The sequence below is a fragment of the Botrytis sinoallii genome, assembly GCF_014898435.1.
Source record: "Botrytis sinoallii strain Bc 23 chromosome Unknown BSIN_039, whole genome shotgun sequence".
Taxonomy (NCBI): Eukaryota; Fungi; Ascomycota; class Leotiomycetes; order Helotiales; family Sclerotiniaceae; genus Botrytis; species Botrytis sinoallii.
Window position 1 is genome coordinate 190,180 of NW_024066066.1, and position 17,808 is coordinate 207,987.

Sequence of the window (17,808 nt, forward strand, 5' to 3'; positions counted from 1 at the left end):
TGCAGTGTTTTGATTAACAACCCGTTCCCACCCATCCATCCATCATCCATCATCCATCCACCTACTCCTCGCCTTTCAATGCTTTCCCCAAGCCCCAAGCTATCGGCAAACTTTACGACTAACTACTGTACTGCACTGTACTGCACTGCACCACTGCACCACTGCACCCAAGTGACCTAACGCCGTCCATGACAAATCTAGACCCTCCCACCCAGTTCTCCTCCCAAATTCCCATCAGGACTCAGGACTTTACATTACCTCAAGTAACGCCGCTCCATAGCCGCACCAATGCTCCATATCCAAACGTCCTTCGAATGGTGGAGAAAAAGACAGAGGGACATCATTATGGAGAACCCAAACCCACTCTTTCCCACACACATGACATTCTTAAAATTTTCTACGCAAAAACGGGATCTGGGGCAAAAAAGGGTGGATTTTCCCCATTGCCCCATAGTGATGTGAAGCCGAGGATGTTTTCTTCGAATCTTGGATGGATGGCTCATGGATGCCATCATGGCTAGGTATGTAATCTCTTACCTCGAACTAAATTCTAGTCCATGTTACATGTCACTATATGACCGAGAAGCTCTGATGAGTGATGAGTGATGAGTGAGCATCGTGAGCTAACCAGGTATCTCGTTGCAGAAAAATCAAGGTAGAAGGTTTTCCGAGCGGAAGATCTTGGGAGAAAGAGTGCAGAGATACAAGGTCTGCAGTACGTATGCTTGCGTGTTTTGCTGATCGAACCTGGATGAAACTCAATGATGCATCGTATAGTTCATTCATGCGATATGCCGTGGAGGGAAGGGAAGGGAACGATAGAGAGCGAGATATATACACAATCATCAGCTATCGCCATTTGCGGATAGCTGCACGAACATATACTATAATTGTAACATTCATTAGATGAATTATGTATGATATGATCAAATGTATCCATATTAGACAAGTATATCTGGACAGATACTATGTACTATGTATGTAAACCAATCCTTCTCAAGAATAACCCAAAAGAGGATATCTCCCCCCAATCCAACCTCTCTAACTCACACCATCAACTTCATCCAACATACTATTGGAGTAAATCCCCATCCCAATTCCAATCAACCTCAATCTCCCTCGGCATTTCATTTCCATTTCATCTTTTAGTCGTCCGCGTCTAACTCCTATGAGAAAGACTTCCAAACCAAAAAAAAAACAAAAAAATGTAACAACAAATCACACAATTGGATCCAAAAAGAAAACTCATTCGGCCCTATTCTCAAACCTTCATCCGGAAAGCAAAAAAACGCAACTGAGCGGCTGATTTCCCTTTTTCTTTTTCTTTTTTATCCTTTTCCCTGAAAATAAAAATAAATCCTTTAGCTAAGATCTTTTAAGGTACATAGGTAAGGAAAGATAAAGGAAGATCTTTATTAATGTGGGAGTGGGAGGTTTTTTTTTATTTATGGATGAGGTTTCTGATTACTGGTGGAAGTTTTGAAATGAAATGAAACGAAACGAAACGAAAAGAGACGCGACTTGGTGTCTTTTCGGGGAGGCAAGATATCAGGGAAAAGAACTTTGGAGATTCGATTCAACTCACTCAGCTAGAATTTTACAATACCTAGGTAGGTCGGGTAGGTGTGATGTGATAAATGCTTCGAATCAAAATCGGCCCCATTTCCATGTAGAGATAAGTAGGCATATTGCCAATGCTTTATCGTAGGGGGAATTCGATTGTAATTTGTCAGCAATTGATGAATTCCATACCCTACCTCGCCTACCTACCCGACGTACGAATGCGAGTTTGATTGAAACAGTCCTACCGACACTCGAGCTACTGTAGGTACTCTACTATAGTCTATGAGATGTACGTACGTTATAACTCATCGTACACGTATTTTGATAGCCGTACACGCTGCTTGATGAATGGAAATTCTTTCTTTCTTTCTTTCTTTCCTGGCTTCAGTCAGGACGGGTAAGATGTTACGTTTTTGGATCCTGTGGCTTGCGAGGCTGTGTTAAGGTTGGTTGCTCGTTTGATAGATGGCCCTTCGAGATTATATAATATATCTACCTATTGTGCAGATGACGCTCCGCTGGTTCCTCGGTGGCAGGCTGTTCACAAAAATTGAAAGAGTAATTGATATAAACCCTACTTTCATTAAAATCTTGTTGTTTTTAGAGATTTTCTTATGGAACCAATATACAATTCAAACGAAATGACGCTCCGCTGGCCCTCCGGGAGCCACTGCCGTGGAGGCAGACTATTTGGGTGAGTGAATACATTGTATAGAACAACCTTTCGAGCGCAGCGAGCTATGGGGGTTTGGGGGCCTGCCCCCATGAATACCCCATGAATACTCCTCAGGCAAAATATGAGAGCAGAGTGAATTTATTATTTACTAGGTGTGAGCTTAGATTATATCCTCAAGGCAGACCGCCTAAAATCAGAGGTGAAATGTTGACAAATGGCTATACACACTCATTAATAATTTAAAAGCATTCCTAAATATACATACACGTGAAATTATGGAGACCTATCAAACAAATCGTGGGGTTGAAGCTTAATGTGATGATGCATCACGATTCACAAGCTTTTATCCATCTTGTAATATAACATCCGCATCCACATCAACAACCACGTTCCTTACACTAAGTCTTAAACTTTCGACGTCTAGCCTACCCATGCATCGAAATACATAACCAAATCAAATACATTAAATCAAAGTTGCACATAATATACAATTCAATCTTCTAAATATCTGGCATTTTGAAGACCAATCCTCAATAATGTCTTCCTCGCCATCTCCATATCCTTCTTCAAGCTACACCCCTCATCGAAACTCTCAATCCTACTCTGGTATAGATCCGAATGCACCACCACCACCGCCGCCTAAACCAAATTCCCGAGATGTGAGTCGTCAAGGCACACCTGCGGGAACTGGAAATCAATCATTTCCTAGACCTGGAGAACCATCGGTGCAATACGAAGGAAGACAAGAAAATGTTCCACGAGAACAACCACAACAAATACAAGATCCGGGAGATCAATGGCTCCCGAACATATTGATGGATAAATCGTAAGTATTACCTTGCCATATGCAGATGAACATTTTCTTCTGCAGGTGTTTCTTATCCTACCTATCATGATTCTCATAAATGTCTCTATTAATCTCATGTATCCTCCCTTTGGCGTACAACAGGACGATTAAGAGGTTGGCAAAAGGAGGACAGCAACATCGCATTATTTAGTGAACACTGTTAACATAACCCAGGAAACAAGACCTCGCATCCGCACTATCCAACCCTGCCCTTCTAGCCGCCCTCACACATTCAACATCTACCGCACACCCATCCATTTCCACATCACAAGAACCATTAAAATCTGCATTAGATGATAATATCGCGCTAGCGACCCATCTATTGGAACTTGAGTCTCGACTTGATCACCTGCGCTCCTCAACACAAGCTCAATTATTATCTACACATGCATTGGAACGTCAATGGAAACAAAAACAATCCGAGATGGATAGAACTTTAGCTCCCTTCTCACCGAGCTCATTATATCAAAGATTAGGACAAGGTGTTCAGGAACAAGAAATGATATGTAGAGCAATGGAAGAAAGCTTTCTGGAGGGTGATGGAGTTGCTACGGAAAGGGAAGCTAGTGATTGGGTTAGAAAGTATAGGGAATCGAAGAAAGTTTATTATTCCAGGAGGGAAAGGAAAGAGAGGTGGGATGAAGGAAGAGTTGGGGGTTGGAGATGATCCGGAGGTTCTCAATATATCATTTACTTGAAGCCTTGAGCGACGAACATTTACTTGCAACTTGCGACGAAACGGCCATCTGGATATACAACACGACCATATCAGTCAGGGATTTTTGAGGTACTATATTGCAGGCTACAGACTGTCAGTAGTAAAATGATTCAAACATACAGTACGGCGTCGGTGATAAAAGGCATGGAGACGTCGGGTGTGGTATAAGAGGCTGAAGATGAAAGGACAGTATATTTCCCGACAAGAGACTACGGATGTCAGAACAGGGAACACGAGACGATAAATAAATACCGGCATACCAGAACGTCATGGTTTGGTAACGTTTATGTACATATTCTCGGTTGGCTTCCACGAATTTTTACAGGTGACGAGTTATGAAACATTGTTTGTGCCACTTCTCGAATGAAGGCGATTGAGAAAAGTATAATATATCGATACATTGTGCACAGGATAGAAATCGTGGGGCCGTGGGGATTTAAAGATGGACATGGAGAATTGGAGGGGAATGGGGAAATGGACTTACCCGGTCCTGGATGAAAGACATTAATCAATCGAATAACGCCATATCGGCAATTATTCACACTTCCCCGGCTTCTTAAAGAACCAAGATTTATTACCTCTAGTTTTGTACGACTGATTGGAGAGCTTGAATAGAGCCAAGGAAATTCGCATGTTGGTAAAGGTCCGAATAGATGGGGTAGTTGACCAATTAAAGACAAGAAATGCAACTACCGGGAGAGGAGAAAGATTGGTGAGATGGTATCTTGTGTTACATGTTTGGGATAAAGATGGATGCGGCGAAACTCAATCTCTCTTCAAGGTAGTTTGTGGTCTGATTTGTGGTATGAAAAGTCGCAAAGACGCAGTACGAGGGTAGATTATGCAGTGTAAAGGTGTGAATCGGACGGGTATTTCCGTTCACACTAGAGATTTTGCCTGAATTCTTAGTGGGTGGTCGGTGTCTTCTTCAAGATTTACCAGAGTGGTTTATTTTATGGTGTTACGTCTTTTTGGGGGGAGGGGGGAGGGGTTTTCTCATGCAGTTGGGCTTGGTTTGGCTGGGTTGGGGAAGCACAACAGTAGATGGATTAGATTACTTCTTGGGAGATCCCGAGGTATGGTAACGTTCACTATAGCTTGGTATCGTTAGCTAGGTAGCTATAGGTAATGTAAGCATGCGATTAATAGATGTTTTGATGATTGGGAAATTGGACTTTGATGAGTTGAGTGACTTGACTTGACTTGAGTTGACTTGACTTAGTGGGATGGTGTGTTGTGCTTTGTTTTGCTGTGGTGCGGTGTGATGTGGTGTGGTGTGTTGTGCTTTGTTTTGCTGTGGTGTGTTGTGATGTGTTGTGTTGTGCTGTATGGTAGGTTAGATGGATGGATAGATAGATGAATAGGTAGATGGACAGATAGATGAATGGATGAGTAGATAGATGAATACGAGATTGGAGCGGTCGGTCGGTCGGTCGGTCGGTCATTTGTCAGGTGCCGGACCGGACTGCACCGGATGAGATGGGATGGGAGGGGATGATTTGGATCGATCGATTGATCGATTGATTGATTGATTGATTGATCACGGTGTGTTGTTGATACGAGGTGGTGGGTTTGTGGTTGTGGTTGTTGTGGTTGGTTTTTTTACAGGAGAGGTATGTTTTTGTTTTTGTTTTTGTCTTTGTTTTTGTCTTTGTTTTTGTTTTTGAGAAGGGGGGATATGGGAATATGGGGGTATAGGAGGGGGATATAGGAGGGGGGTATGAGAATATGGGGAGTAGAGGAGATGAGCAGAGGAGATGAGAGGTGATGGGGTTGATGGGGTGTTTATATGTTTATATGTTTATATGTTTATATGTTTATATGTTTATATATATTCATGTACCCATCCATATATAAATAATCGAAACCACGGAAGTAAAATAAATAGATGGTTTGCGAGTGTGTCGTTTATTGATTTGGTTTGGTTCGGTTCATGGATTTATATATATAGGTATATGTCACGAGGGGGTGGGGAGGAAGGGGTAGGGGGGACTTTTCTCTCTCTCTCTTGGGTTTCTGGTCTGGATTCGAATTTGGATTTGGATCTGTTTCTGGTTCTGGTTCTGGTTCTGGTTGGTTCTACTTGGAGAGGTGAGATGAGATAAGGTGAGGCGAGATGTCTGTTGGAACTGGAGAGTGGAGATTAGAAGTGTGGTTTGTGGTGTAGTTGCTAGAGTTGCTGTTTGGTATTTGGTATTTGGTAGTGAAGGTATTGATATTTTTGTGCATTTATTGATGTAATGAGTTTTGAATTGAATTGAATTGAAATATATGTTTGGATGGGTATCTACCTAGGCATGGATTAAATAAATCTATTGATATCTGTGTTTGTGTTTGTGTTTGTATTGTACTGTATTGTATTATATAGGTATTGTGTTGGTGAAATGGGATGGGGAAGGGAGATAAAAGATAAGACGGAAGGGAGAAGGAGGGAGAGGGAAGTAAGAGGGGAAAAGAGGAAGGAGGAAAAGGAGGAACAGGAGGAAAAGGAGGAAAAGGAGGAATACACTTTGTATTTTCTATCATCTAGGTGTGTAAAGATTAGAGAATGAAAAAATATGAGCTTTGGATGGAAGATTGAGCGAATGCATGGATAGTCTGTGATGTGATGCGGTATGTATAAATAATATATTTTGCGATGTTATCTTGCTGCTTGTCGGTGATGAGATGAGATGATGAGTTTTTTATTTTGACTTATTGGATATGATCTTCCATTTATCATTTGACTCGGAATTCTTTGGTTCGTTCCCTGGCGTTGAATTCATCATCTTTCCTCTTGCATCGCTTTGCAAAATTGAGGTCTAAGTGTCCAGTTTCTAGCACCTTTTGGGAGTTCTCCCATTTCACTTCCTTGCTAATTTTCATTTTTTCCATTTGTCTTACACTATGGTTGTATTTACTCTTTGCTCACTTATTTGGAAATTGCACTATCTAATTCTCTCCTTAGTGCAGATCTGAAAGTATGGAGCATGGAGTTGTGTGTTGTGTGTGAATCTCATCTGTCTGTCACATCACTTCTCTATCCATCTACTCCTCTGCGCTATGAGATTGAGAGAATTAGAGAGCAGAATTTTGATGGCTTGGATGAGGATTGAGGAATGAGGAGATAGGGATGTAGGTAGAAATTGAGTGTGAAGAGGATATGAAGGAGTATAATGGAAGTAGGATTTGAGAGGTGGTGGTAATGTTTGGGGCTGTGATGGAAAGAGTTAAAGATAAGTGGAATGGATGGATAGATAGATGGATGGATGAGATAAAAATTGGTGTAATGTGTGGGAGGGCGATTGAGAAAGGAGGAAGGAGTCAGTAAGTGGTGAGTCATGAGTGGGAGTCCTCATGCTCTTCTCACATGCGAGATGTGAGTCAAAATGGCCGATGACAAAGTCTTACAGGTATTAGAGATAGAGTGTAGAGGGGTAGTATCAGGAAAGTTAATGGCAGGTCTGAAACAAAAGATGGGATCTCAGCAGCGGGTGAAATTTCGAATTATTAGGTGGGTGCAGCTACGATATATCTGATTTTACCTCAATTTCTATCTAGACATTTGGGACATTCATGCGAGGAGAGAGTTTGTATTTAGCTCAGAATTGAGAGCGGAGTTTTAAAAACTATGAGTGATGAGCAATGCTCATTTTTTATATACTTGTTGAGTTGATTTCTCATTTTCAATGGCATGAAATAAATGAGAGGGGCTAGCTGGAGGGGACATCGGAGGAAAGCCAGAGGGCTGCGCAAAGAAAATAAGCGGCATAGAATTACTACACGACTTGAAGGAATTTTAGGATAAAGTAACTGATTGATACGACAAGTGAAGAAAAAACCAGAAGTGATAGGTCAAAAGGAGAAGGATGCTAAGGATACGAGAGACAAAAATATTTTAAGGGGGAAATGATAATAAGCGAAAATATTTTATTGAAAGGATGAGAAATTGAAAAGATTGTTCCTCTCTCAGCCGGAGTTTTATGACTATAGGATTTATAGAGAAATATGCATACAACTCTAGAATTTCTCGAACCATATCCATCATTTCTTTAACGGTATTGCATTGATATTTAATATCTCATCTCCCATGCTCAGACTTATATATTGGCTTCTCTTAATTCCTTTGCCTTGCTTGGAATGCCTTCTTTTATCACTTCACTCATGTAGTAACTCATAATTCAATTGCTCAAACTGAATCAGGGTTTTCATCCAACCCAAAGATTCAGCCATTGAACTTTTCCGAGCCCAGTTCTCCAGATCCAGAATTCTAAAAACAAGAGATAATCCGCTGACTGCCTATCGACAATTTAACCAAAAGATGATACCACACATCAATCACAACATCTCTCACCCCTTTCATCCCTTTCTTCCTTCTTCACCCTCTCCCTCCTCTTTTCTCCATATACACCACAAAAATTTTTCTCCTCCAAACCCCAAACCCCAAGCCAAAAATAGTAGAAGCCGGATCAAGGATTCGGACCTTGGATCTCATCATTTTGGTATTCATCGATACGTTATTTTTCATTCATTAACTCATTATCCATATTTATATTTTTTTGGAAACGGTTATACTTACAGTGATGCGTGTTAACCACTACGCTAAACGGGCGGTTTGTTTTTATAGACAAGGGTGAATTTTTCGGTATCTATTTGAGAGAGGAGACTTGAGATAGGTGAATAAAGGAGTGAAGATTGGTTGTTGGAGAATGGGAAAGTGAATGAAGAGGGAGAGTGTTGAGTTGGGATTTTAGTGGGTTACTTGGGAGTATGTCATTCTTTCTCCATCGGCAGAATCTGGCGTTGTGCGGGTGATAGTTCATGTAGCTTCTGATTCTTCCGTCTTTAAGCTATCTGTTTACCGAACAAAAGCCCGTCTTACTTAGATACCTCTTTGTTGTGCCCTCAACTAGATCGTATCAATTGTCTGTTCTGAAGCGGAGCTTATGGAGAGAGAAGTGAAATGAAGCAAAAGTGAATCGATGTATGTAAAAGGCTGAGATATAAATAGGTACCCAATGTTAATCTTGCTATCTTAACAATAACCGACCAAATCATGAGTCTAAAGTCCCGATATCACAACCAATTCAAGACAAACCTGAAACTTAAAAAACCAAAGACACAAAGACTTCCAGTAATATATATGTATATACATCCTCCAAATTTCTTGTAAACTCAATAACTCCATTTCACATCCATTAACTCATATTCGATACCCTATTTCATAATATCTCTCCCGTTCATCCCATAAGCCCCTTAAGTTTAAAGACTGGACCTAAACTCACCACTTCCCCCAGCATCCCGCCGAGTAGAAGCATTACCAGGTGAATCTAACGCATATTCTTCCATCATTTTCTCGGCTGCCGTTTCACCCACTAGGTATGCTGTTGATTGTGTATGATTACTATTTTCACATTCGTATTAGCGGAATCATTCCCCTGTTCATTCAAACCCCCTTCTTCATTACCTATGCCCTTTTTTCTACTCCATACACTCATCCACCCAATGAGGGGGAAGAATATAAGAAAGCAGGTGGCAAAATCCTTAATGAATCAATCCACTTTCTATGCGCAACCATCTTGAACGCTACTCCCGGAAAGGGGTCAAACAATGAGGGAATACAACATAACCTAGAAAAAATCACCAATAAAAAGAAAAGAACCGTACTCACTTTGGCAAGAGCGGAAGCACACTCAAATCCACCACTCTCAGTCCTTCCACACCCAGCACCCTGAAATTCGTATCTACACATGCTGTACTCTCATCTTTATCTTTACCCATGCGTACTGTACTGCACATGTGCCAACTACTGAAAAGATTGTTGCGGCAGTGTTCCTACAATTTCTTGTTAGTTTTTTTATTTGTAGGAAATTCAAGATAACGGAAAAACGTGTAAAGACATGAAAATGAAAACTAGAACTAACCCAGATACTTTCATCACTTGCCCCAACGCCACCCTCGGGAACTCCAATCATTTTTACAGTCTTCTCTTTAAAAACAGGCGTGTCTAAAAACTCCATTGTTTTTCTTATTGCTTCAATAAGGACTCGTCGATCATATGGATGGTTAAGTAGATTCGCATCGATCTTCGGTGGTACAGAGGGGTCGGCAGAAGAAAGTGTGACGCTGCCTGTTGCTTGGGGGTTCATGACGAAGGAGAGACAGGTTAGGTAGGAATCTGTTGAGGAGAGGACGTGGGTGCCTGTAAAAAGGGGAGGTACGTGCTAGAGTATGGATGTTAGTTCATGATTTAGGGGAGGTGAAGCGAATAAGCCTCTACGGCAGTGACCGGCAGAGCGGCAACAAAAACAAAAATGAACACATACCGTAGCAATTTCAAAGGTAGGAACATTTTTCTGTCTTAAAAAGGCCTTTTTATCCTCCGATAAATCATTAAATTCTTTTGATTCCAAAACCTTTTCGTTCTTGAACCAGCCCATTGGAACACCACAATATAATTCCGCCAACTTTCCACTCTTATCTTTAATCCACCCTTCCTTTGCTGATTTCTTCATCTCTTCATTCATTTCAAATTCCATACGATTATTTGATCCTTCTTTCATCAACAGGGTTGTGGTAGAAAAGCAATGATCTTGAAGATTCTTTCCTACTTGTGGAAGATCTTTGATGATTGGTATGTTGTGTGCCTTGAGTTCGGAAGCAGGACCGATTCCAGAAAGGAGAAGAAGTTGAGGACTATTCAATGAACCAGCTGATAGGATGACATCTTTACGGGAGTAGTATTCTCGGCCATCGATTGTTCTGATACCTCTCGTTTTCTTTCCGTCTAATAGGATTTTTGCGACGGGGGAGTTGAGGATAGTTTCAAATCTCGGACCCATTAATGGTAAATAAGATGAAGCCGTTGTTCTCAACCCATTGTGCATACAAGAAGAGCCCATACCCATTCCAATTGGATTCCCAGAGTTCACGTCAGTATTCAATGGCAGTCCGGCTTGTCTAGCTGCTATATAAACATCCGTCAACCCCTTTTCCCAAACAGGAGCGTAAGAAAGATGAAGTGGCCCCTCGGTTCCATGATCTTCTGGGTTTGGATTCACAAATTCGCGATATTGGTCTGGAACTTCATCATGGTAATGTTCGATTTTTTTGAGGCGTTCTTTAACACGCGTCCATGACCATGTATCATCATCGACCTTTTCAGCCCAGGCGTTGAAATCTTCCGCTCCCCCGATTACCCAACAGGAAAAGTTTATAGCGGTACTACCACCAATTCCTTTTCCTCGGGAATAATCAATTTGTTGACCTCCTAGATGAGAACAGGGCTCTGTCTTGTACCCCCAGTTTAAAGAGGGTTGAGTGCCAAATAGAGTAAAACGATCAGCTGGAACAAGATATTCTTGGTCATTGTTGGGACCTCCTGCTTCAATGAGGAGGACGGATGGATGAGAAGGAGCTGATGAGAGGCGTGCTGCGAGGGATAGTCCGGCCGGGCCAGCTCCCACGATTATGAAATCGTAATTATTGTGTGGTGTAGATGTCATTTTGGGGATCATTTGTTAAATTGAAATATAAGTTTTCTAGGAAGAATATGAGAAGGCCTATATGTCAAATGATTGGAAATTGAGAATCATCTACTTACGATTGATGCCAAGTCTAAAGGACAAAGAACCCGAAGATTTTGTTAATAATCAATCTTACAAAATATGCTACGCAATCGATACCTAAAGTAGAAACATCAATCCACAAAGCAACATGAATGCAAGGGGCTTACTGAACACTTACCGATTGTATATATGTTTTTGTTGGCGTAATGATCGGTAACTTTATGTTAGTATCAACGAAGTTCAATCCTCACAATCTGTGTAAGAAAGGAGCATTGTTATTCTTGACATTCAGATGAAATCCGAGTATCAAATACTTGCAAAATCACCCAGATAATAAAGGCATAATAAAGTATATGGGGGTCTACCAATAGGTATGCAAGGATATCTGAACACAAGTTCCCCTCCCCGGATCACGGAATCAACCCATTCGCCCGCTTGGCTTCTCCTCTTCTTAATGATTGGGTCATGTATTGACACTTGTGGATTAACACATGGTGGGGTAGCTTGAGAGCAATACACTAAATCAAATAATTGTAACTTTGGCGTCGACTTACTTTTGTTGGGAAAGAGTTCGGTATATTTTTGGAATGGAAGCTAGTCAGAAGGTCGTCTTTTTCGGGGAGCTAAGCTAAAGCAGGTCCAATGAAATTCGCTTTATTAGTTAGTTGATACATATGAGTGTTGATTGCGGGGTAAACAAGGGGCTGAGGATTGGAAGTGGAGATTATCAAGTCGAAGCTGAATTAAATCATACACGGTAGTTTATGCGGGATATAATCATGTGTATTATTGTGCTGAACAATAGACGTCACAGTTATTTCTTGTCGTTTTTCTGTTTTTACACATACCAACATTGGAGATTGTTGACGACTATTTGTCCCTTGTTTCTCCCATCCAAAGCCAACCTTGGAATCATATGACGAGGTTCCGGGTGAATATTCACATGATACATCAATCTAAAGCACGCATTGTATGACCTCCATATTTTGTAAATGTGCCGGAAAATTGGAATTTGTAATTTATCGCTGAATATCTTTGTAGCATTGTATAGGTAGTGCGTACACGGAGCTTCTATTGTAGAATAATCTGTGGAGTTAGCATTTCACTGAACAAGGCGAAGTACATTACACCATGGTGAATTTCCTTAGAATTGCTTCGTTTCGGCCATCAATGTACAAACTTTTCTTGGATATCTAGACATACCTCACATATCATTGGAGGTCTGGGAAGAGGAAGCCATGTATGTCCGCTACCATGTCATCGTCTTCATGCAAATTGTGCTCTCTTATGATATACCGCCTGAACCCAAGAAACAGATCTTTTATCCATCAAGACATGGCAGCATTTGCGCTCTTTCACAAGTTGTTTTTGAGAACAGAAAGATGTAAAAATCCTCGATTAGGCCTGAGTTCACACAAGATGAGCAGTTGAGTATCATATCAAAGAAGAACAAATAAGACGTCCAACTCCATCGACCATATGCGAGAGTCAAAGCATACTTATTCATAAGGTGTGCTCTCAATGATGACAGTGGGGTATATACAGCCCGGATGCGAAAGAAACAGGAAAGTGAAAAAACGTCTACAGATCACCGAGTGGCCATGAGGTCACTAACAACATCCAGTCATAACTTAGCTCAAGGAACAAATTCTCGAAGAATGGCAAGCCATTTCTACCCCGTCAATAGCTGATGACAACTTCCACAGACAGAATCAAACACTCCGGTTCCAATTTTGATTTCGTCCGTGTGACATTCATCAATCGCCTATCGACTTCGATTGACAATTCCTTATGTTCAGGAATCGGACAACAGTCTCGTGTATACCCGGCGGCCACCTACAGTGATTCCTAGATTTGAAGGGTCTCATTGGTAATCTTGTCAAACATGGATAGAAGGATTGAAAAGAGACTAGAGTTTGAAGATGTAGCGGTGAAGATGCTGTTCTAAAGATAAGCCCGTGGTCTGCAGTCATCAATAAGCCTGGCAGCTGAGAATCATTTCCTGCAGTTGAAAACAAATGTTGTATCTAGGGGATCAAAATATTCTTCATTGAAGGAGATCATAGCGAATAAGACTGGTGCCTTGTAGACGACTGGCAGTTGATACCGAGAAAGAAAACCTCGGTGTCGTATTGAAACAACTATGATGATTCCTTCTGTAATTTGGATTTAGTCCACACAAAGAGAATCCTAGAAACTCAGTCGGGGTTGAAATTGATTACTGCGCTTCAGAAACTATAGATATCAGAATGGTCAGATAAAGCAATTCCGATACAGTTGGTGCAGTCCATAGACTAGGACATGCTGATGCCTAGGAAATGGATGAGATAAGATGAGATCCAAGGCACAGATATGCCACTTTGATACAGGAACTTGTTCAAATCATGTAGCGAGATACAATTTGAGACCGCATTGTTGTTGGGGATATGAGGATTGAATGTAATAAATTTGTGATGATCGTCCCTGGATCTCACTCAGATAACCACTTGTATGACAACGAATTTGACCTGAGATAGTGTTGAGGGGAGAATGTTACATTTGATTTTGATGGAAGCACATGGCTTTAATCCACCGGAATCGAGATAAATCTATTTCGAGTGTGCTGTGTACAAGAAATGATACGAAATCCTCCCGAGAATGCTTATTTGCATCCAGAGAGGCGTGGTGTTCGTTACGGAACGGTGCGAACAATGAATCCATGGTAACGTCGACCTTAGATAATCTTCTACCCCGCTTTACCAACATCTATGATTGGGATAAATCCTTGATCCCCCTGGAGTTTCGAGAAACTTCCGCTTATGTATATTGTACATGAGCTATACGACAAAGTGTTGGAAATAGTGGCTTGTTCATGTAGTGATACAACAGTAGGTGTGCATTGAGGGGAGAGTCTTCCTCAAGATGGACATACTAACAAAAATGGCTTTTGGGCTTTTGAAGGAAGTCTCATTCAGCCGTTTTGTACTCTTGATAAGATGCCATCAGGAATTAGACTTGTGGACTAGGATCTCTAACAACCATGCCGCAACATGTGTAGAACCAGGTACGCACAAGATCTATTTGATGTATAGCTGTGGGTAGCTGCAGTGGTAGCTATAGCTGTAGCTGGTCGAGGGGACTAGGATTAGAAATCTGAACTGAAAAACTCATGCCAATTAGTACATGAATGCTTCTTATTAGCTTACGTAGATAGTTGACAGTGTGGTGCCACTTGATTATATCGGTTGAGTTTGATGTGGTTGGTAAGACAAACAGAATGTTTTCCTTCGGTGGTAGATGTATTGTATGGCTACAACATGACTGACGATAGATACATGGTTATTCTCCATTTAGACGTTCCGACCGAATGGCTAACCCTGTTTGAGACCCAAAAAATTGATTCAAAATTGATTAATATTATGCATCTGTAGGGTAACACATGATTATATGTATACTACCCACCAAAAGTCCAAAAGTCCAAACTATTATTAGAATCCTTCACATACTCGACATCCAGTCTTGGCCAGCAACCAACGAAAGACAACAAAAGTAATCACTCACCACGCGACTTTGATCAATTTGCAAATTTTCCCTGTAATTTCACCAGCTTTTGGATTCTTGGCCCCTCCTTATATGCTCTTCCTGTCATCCTGATACGACGGAATGAATCAACATGTATATTGACTTGGAGAGTTTGATGCCTAGGTACCTGGGTACTCTTGGCTGAATTTGGAGATTTATGACGAAAAGTCCCAAGTGGTTTTTAAGAATACTTCCGTGTCATTCTTATTGGCTAATCGACGAAGTATAGGTGATCACTAATATTTCAATCCAATATAGATATGATTACATTCCCGAGAGGTGAAAGGGGGAAAAAGAGGTCTAGCATCTGCAACCCAATATCAAAAAAGAGAAGTTCTAGGAAGGGAAGGTACTCGGAGACAAACCACCAACATAGTCAAGGTGTTTTAAATCGACCATCTAATCTTCTAATCTTCTAATCTTCCATTCTTCTATTCTCTTATATTTCTGTATTTCTATATTTCTGTATTCCTCCCCTTCTATCAACTTTCATCACCTCGGAAATTATGTCATCCCCACCTTATCCAACCCCTCTTTAAGAAGTTGTTCAATTTACCTTTACTGCGCCACATTAAAATACTACTGTCACTGTTCCCTCTACACCTTACCCATGAACACCTGCGATCAATACTATCTCCACCTTTGACATCCCAAAGAGAGATAGCAGCCGCGTGCGTTTTCTTGGCTAAACTTGGAAAGCAGATAGTTACGTTGTTTTTTGTTTTGCGATTTAACCCGACTTTTAATCCCAATGGATTAACCCGCAATAAACCCTATACAACTTCAGACGAAGCTTCCCCAAACTTCCCCTAGAGCTCGTTCAGATCGTCAAGAACCATTACACAAAATGGCAGTCTCAACTTCTGCACCACGATTGCACTTCGAGCCTGATAGTGTACCGTTACCTACTTCATCTGATAATGCAGAACCGGCTTCTCCTGCATTATCGTCTTCAACAGCTCTCGCACGTTTCGAATTCGAATCTGGCCGAGGAAATGAAGGAACAAAAATATTGATGGTAGAATGGGAAGATGAATCTACCGAAGGATCCATCAAAAATATGGGAGATTGGGAGGTATCATGGGAAGGGAAAAGTACCGTTCTATCCGCACGAGATGGAGCAGAAGGGAAACTGCATCGACTTTACTTTCTACTGGCTCCGGGAGCTAGCATACCAAGAATCATAAAGTTATCACAAGTGGGAGGGAAGACAATTCAAACAAACCCTTTACCTGCGATATTCCCACCCGAATTAGGATTGACTGCACGACAAGCTGGACGGAAAGGTGTATTGCATACAATTTGGGCGAAGAAAAGGATATCCGTCTTACAAAGGGAAATTGATGAGGAAATGAAAACAAATGGAGAGGGAATAGGTCTAGAAATGGCCATGCAGGAAAAGCAATGGATTGAGGAAAACTTTGGGGTTGGGCCAAGAGTTACACAGCCGGATGTACAACAAAATGCTACTCCAACTAGTCCAAAAACACCCGGTGGTGGTAGGTTATCCGAGAAGCTTAAGGGGTTGAAATTAGGAACTAGTGCCCACGACTTAAGTAATGTTTCAGGTACGTACAAAGTTGAATGTCCTTGAATGAAATGATGAGATTAACAAGTCCTAGGACCCAAATTCGAAAGTCAGCAAAACCCATTATCTCCCGAACAGGGCGATGTCGCTGTTTCGTCATTCTCCTTGTTTCATGGGGGAACTTCGCGCCATCAACCAACACGTCTTGTCGCTCAACATCCACCAAATCATTCCTCACAACATGGCATGGGTTCTCTAAACGCTCTTGCAATTGGTGATGTGTCACAAAAAACAACAGAAGAAGATCAAACAGAAGATGAATTATTTGCCATCAAAATGAGTCCAAGAAGTCCGGAGATGACAAAAAGTCCTTTTAGTTTCGCAACTAAGGATGTAGCTTTGAGTATGGCTCAAAAGAATTAGGAAGCTCGATCGCTATATCTTTCGAAGAAAGTCCAGGAATTTACTTACGATGATATGATTGATGAAACGAACGAGAGAATTGAACGAATTGATCTGACAAAGTACACACAACATTGGGAGGTTAGATTTTCAAAAGCTACGAGAACACTCGCTTTATACCCACTACTTTGGTCGTCAAAATTTTGGATTTGGATAAGGTCTTAGCGACCCATTTTAGATAGTTATTTGGATACCTATCTTTTATTCCTGAGATTAAATCACTTGAGGGCTTTTCTATTCAGGTCTGTTACCGTGTCTTAGCAAGGTTCCTACACATCTAATACACTACCGGACCGAAATACACCTCCGGACTCCGGAGTCACTTTGATTGTCCCAATCGTCTTTATAAATTCCTCGTTTGTCTTCGTATCCACAAGTGATATACATGAGCCACAATTGGTCTGTTGAACTAACCACTAAGTACTAACTAAAGTCTGTCTGACATATGTCTCCGCAAGGTTTGGCTAGAATATTTAGTTACACTCCCTTTAGCATCCCCCACGCGTGGGAATAGCCCGTCCTGCTCCTCGTGGCATCTCACGACTGTCACTAATAACAAATTGCGAAACTACTTATTGACAACTTCCAACTAAATCATTTCGGATGTGGTTTACAAATTGAATCGCCTCTCAACTACTTGGGTACTGGCATTCTTCGCTCATTAAGTCAATAACTGGCCCATGCCCACTACTTGGATAAAACGTATGTCGGGGCAACCGTTACCCGATCCAACGAATGATATTGATGTCTCGTTGCCCCTCATCCTGGTCTTATCAAGTTCAATAAGACCTGCCACTGTGACGCGACGACTTATGAGATTGAACCTTGTTTCTGATCTACATATGACCAAGGTCTCGCATCTGTTGCTCGTTTCAAACAACATCTTGGGAGTTTTTCGATAGGTAT

General features: G+C 41.3%; 3 protein-coding genes across 3 annotated transcripts; 2 read left to right on the forward strand and 1 right to left on the reverse strand.

The window, feature by feature from the left end:
* Positions 1-2,775: 2,775 nt before the first annotated feature.
* Positions 2,776-3,753, forward strand: EAF02_012071 (uncharacterized protein; the record flags this gene model as incomplete). Its single annotated transcript, XM_038908119.1, has 2 exons — positions 2,776-3,065; positions 3,261-3,753. 2 exons carry the CDS (start codon positions 2,776-2,778, stop codon positions 3,751-3,753), a joined length of 783 nt encoding a protein of 260 aa, XP_038752139.1.
* Positions 3,754-9,045: 5,292 nt separating this feature from the next.
* Positions 9,046-11,288, reverse strand: EAF02_012072 (uncharacterized protein; the record flags this gene model as incomplete). Its single annotated transcript, XM_038908120.1, has 4 exons — positions 9,046-9,187; positions 9,455-9,618; positions 9,708-10,007; positions 10,110-11,288. 4 exons carry the CDS (start codon positions 11,286-11,288, stop codon positions 9,046-9,048), a joined length of 1,785 nt encoding a protein of 594 aa, XP_038752140.1.
* A 3,929-nt stretch (positions 11,289-15,217) lies between these two features.
* On the forward strand, positions 15,218-17,358 carry EAF02_012073 (uncharacterized protein). Its single transcript, XM_038908121.1, has 2 exons — positions 15,218-16,480; positions 16,535-17,358. Exons 1-2 carry the CDS (start codon positions 15,760-15,762, stop codon positions 16,861-16,863), a joined length of 1,050 nt encoding a protein of 349 aa, XP_038752141.1. The 5' UTR covers positions 15,218-15,759; the 3' UTR covers positions 16,864-17,358.
* The last annotated feature ends 450 nt before the right edge of the window (positions 17,359-17,808 follow it).

Excerpts from the sequence above, each read along its gene's own strand:
- EAF02_012073 (XM_038908121.1), top strand. The coding sequence starts at position 15,760 with ATGGCAGTCTCAACTTCTGCACCACGATTGCACTTCGAGCCTGATAGT. Across the intron at positions 16,481-16,534 it reads CGACTTAAGTAATGTTTCAG|GACCCAAATTCGAAAGTCAG; the intron begins GTACGTACAAAG and ends AACAAGTCCTAG.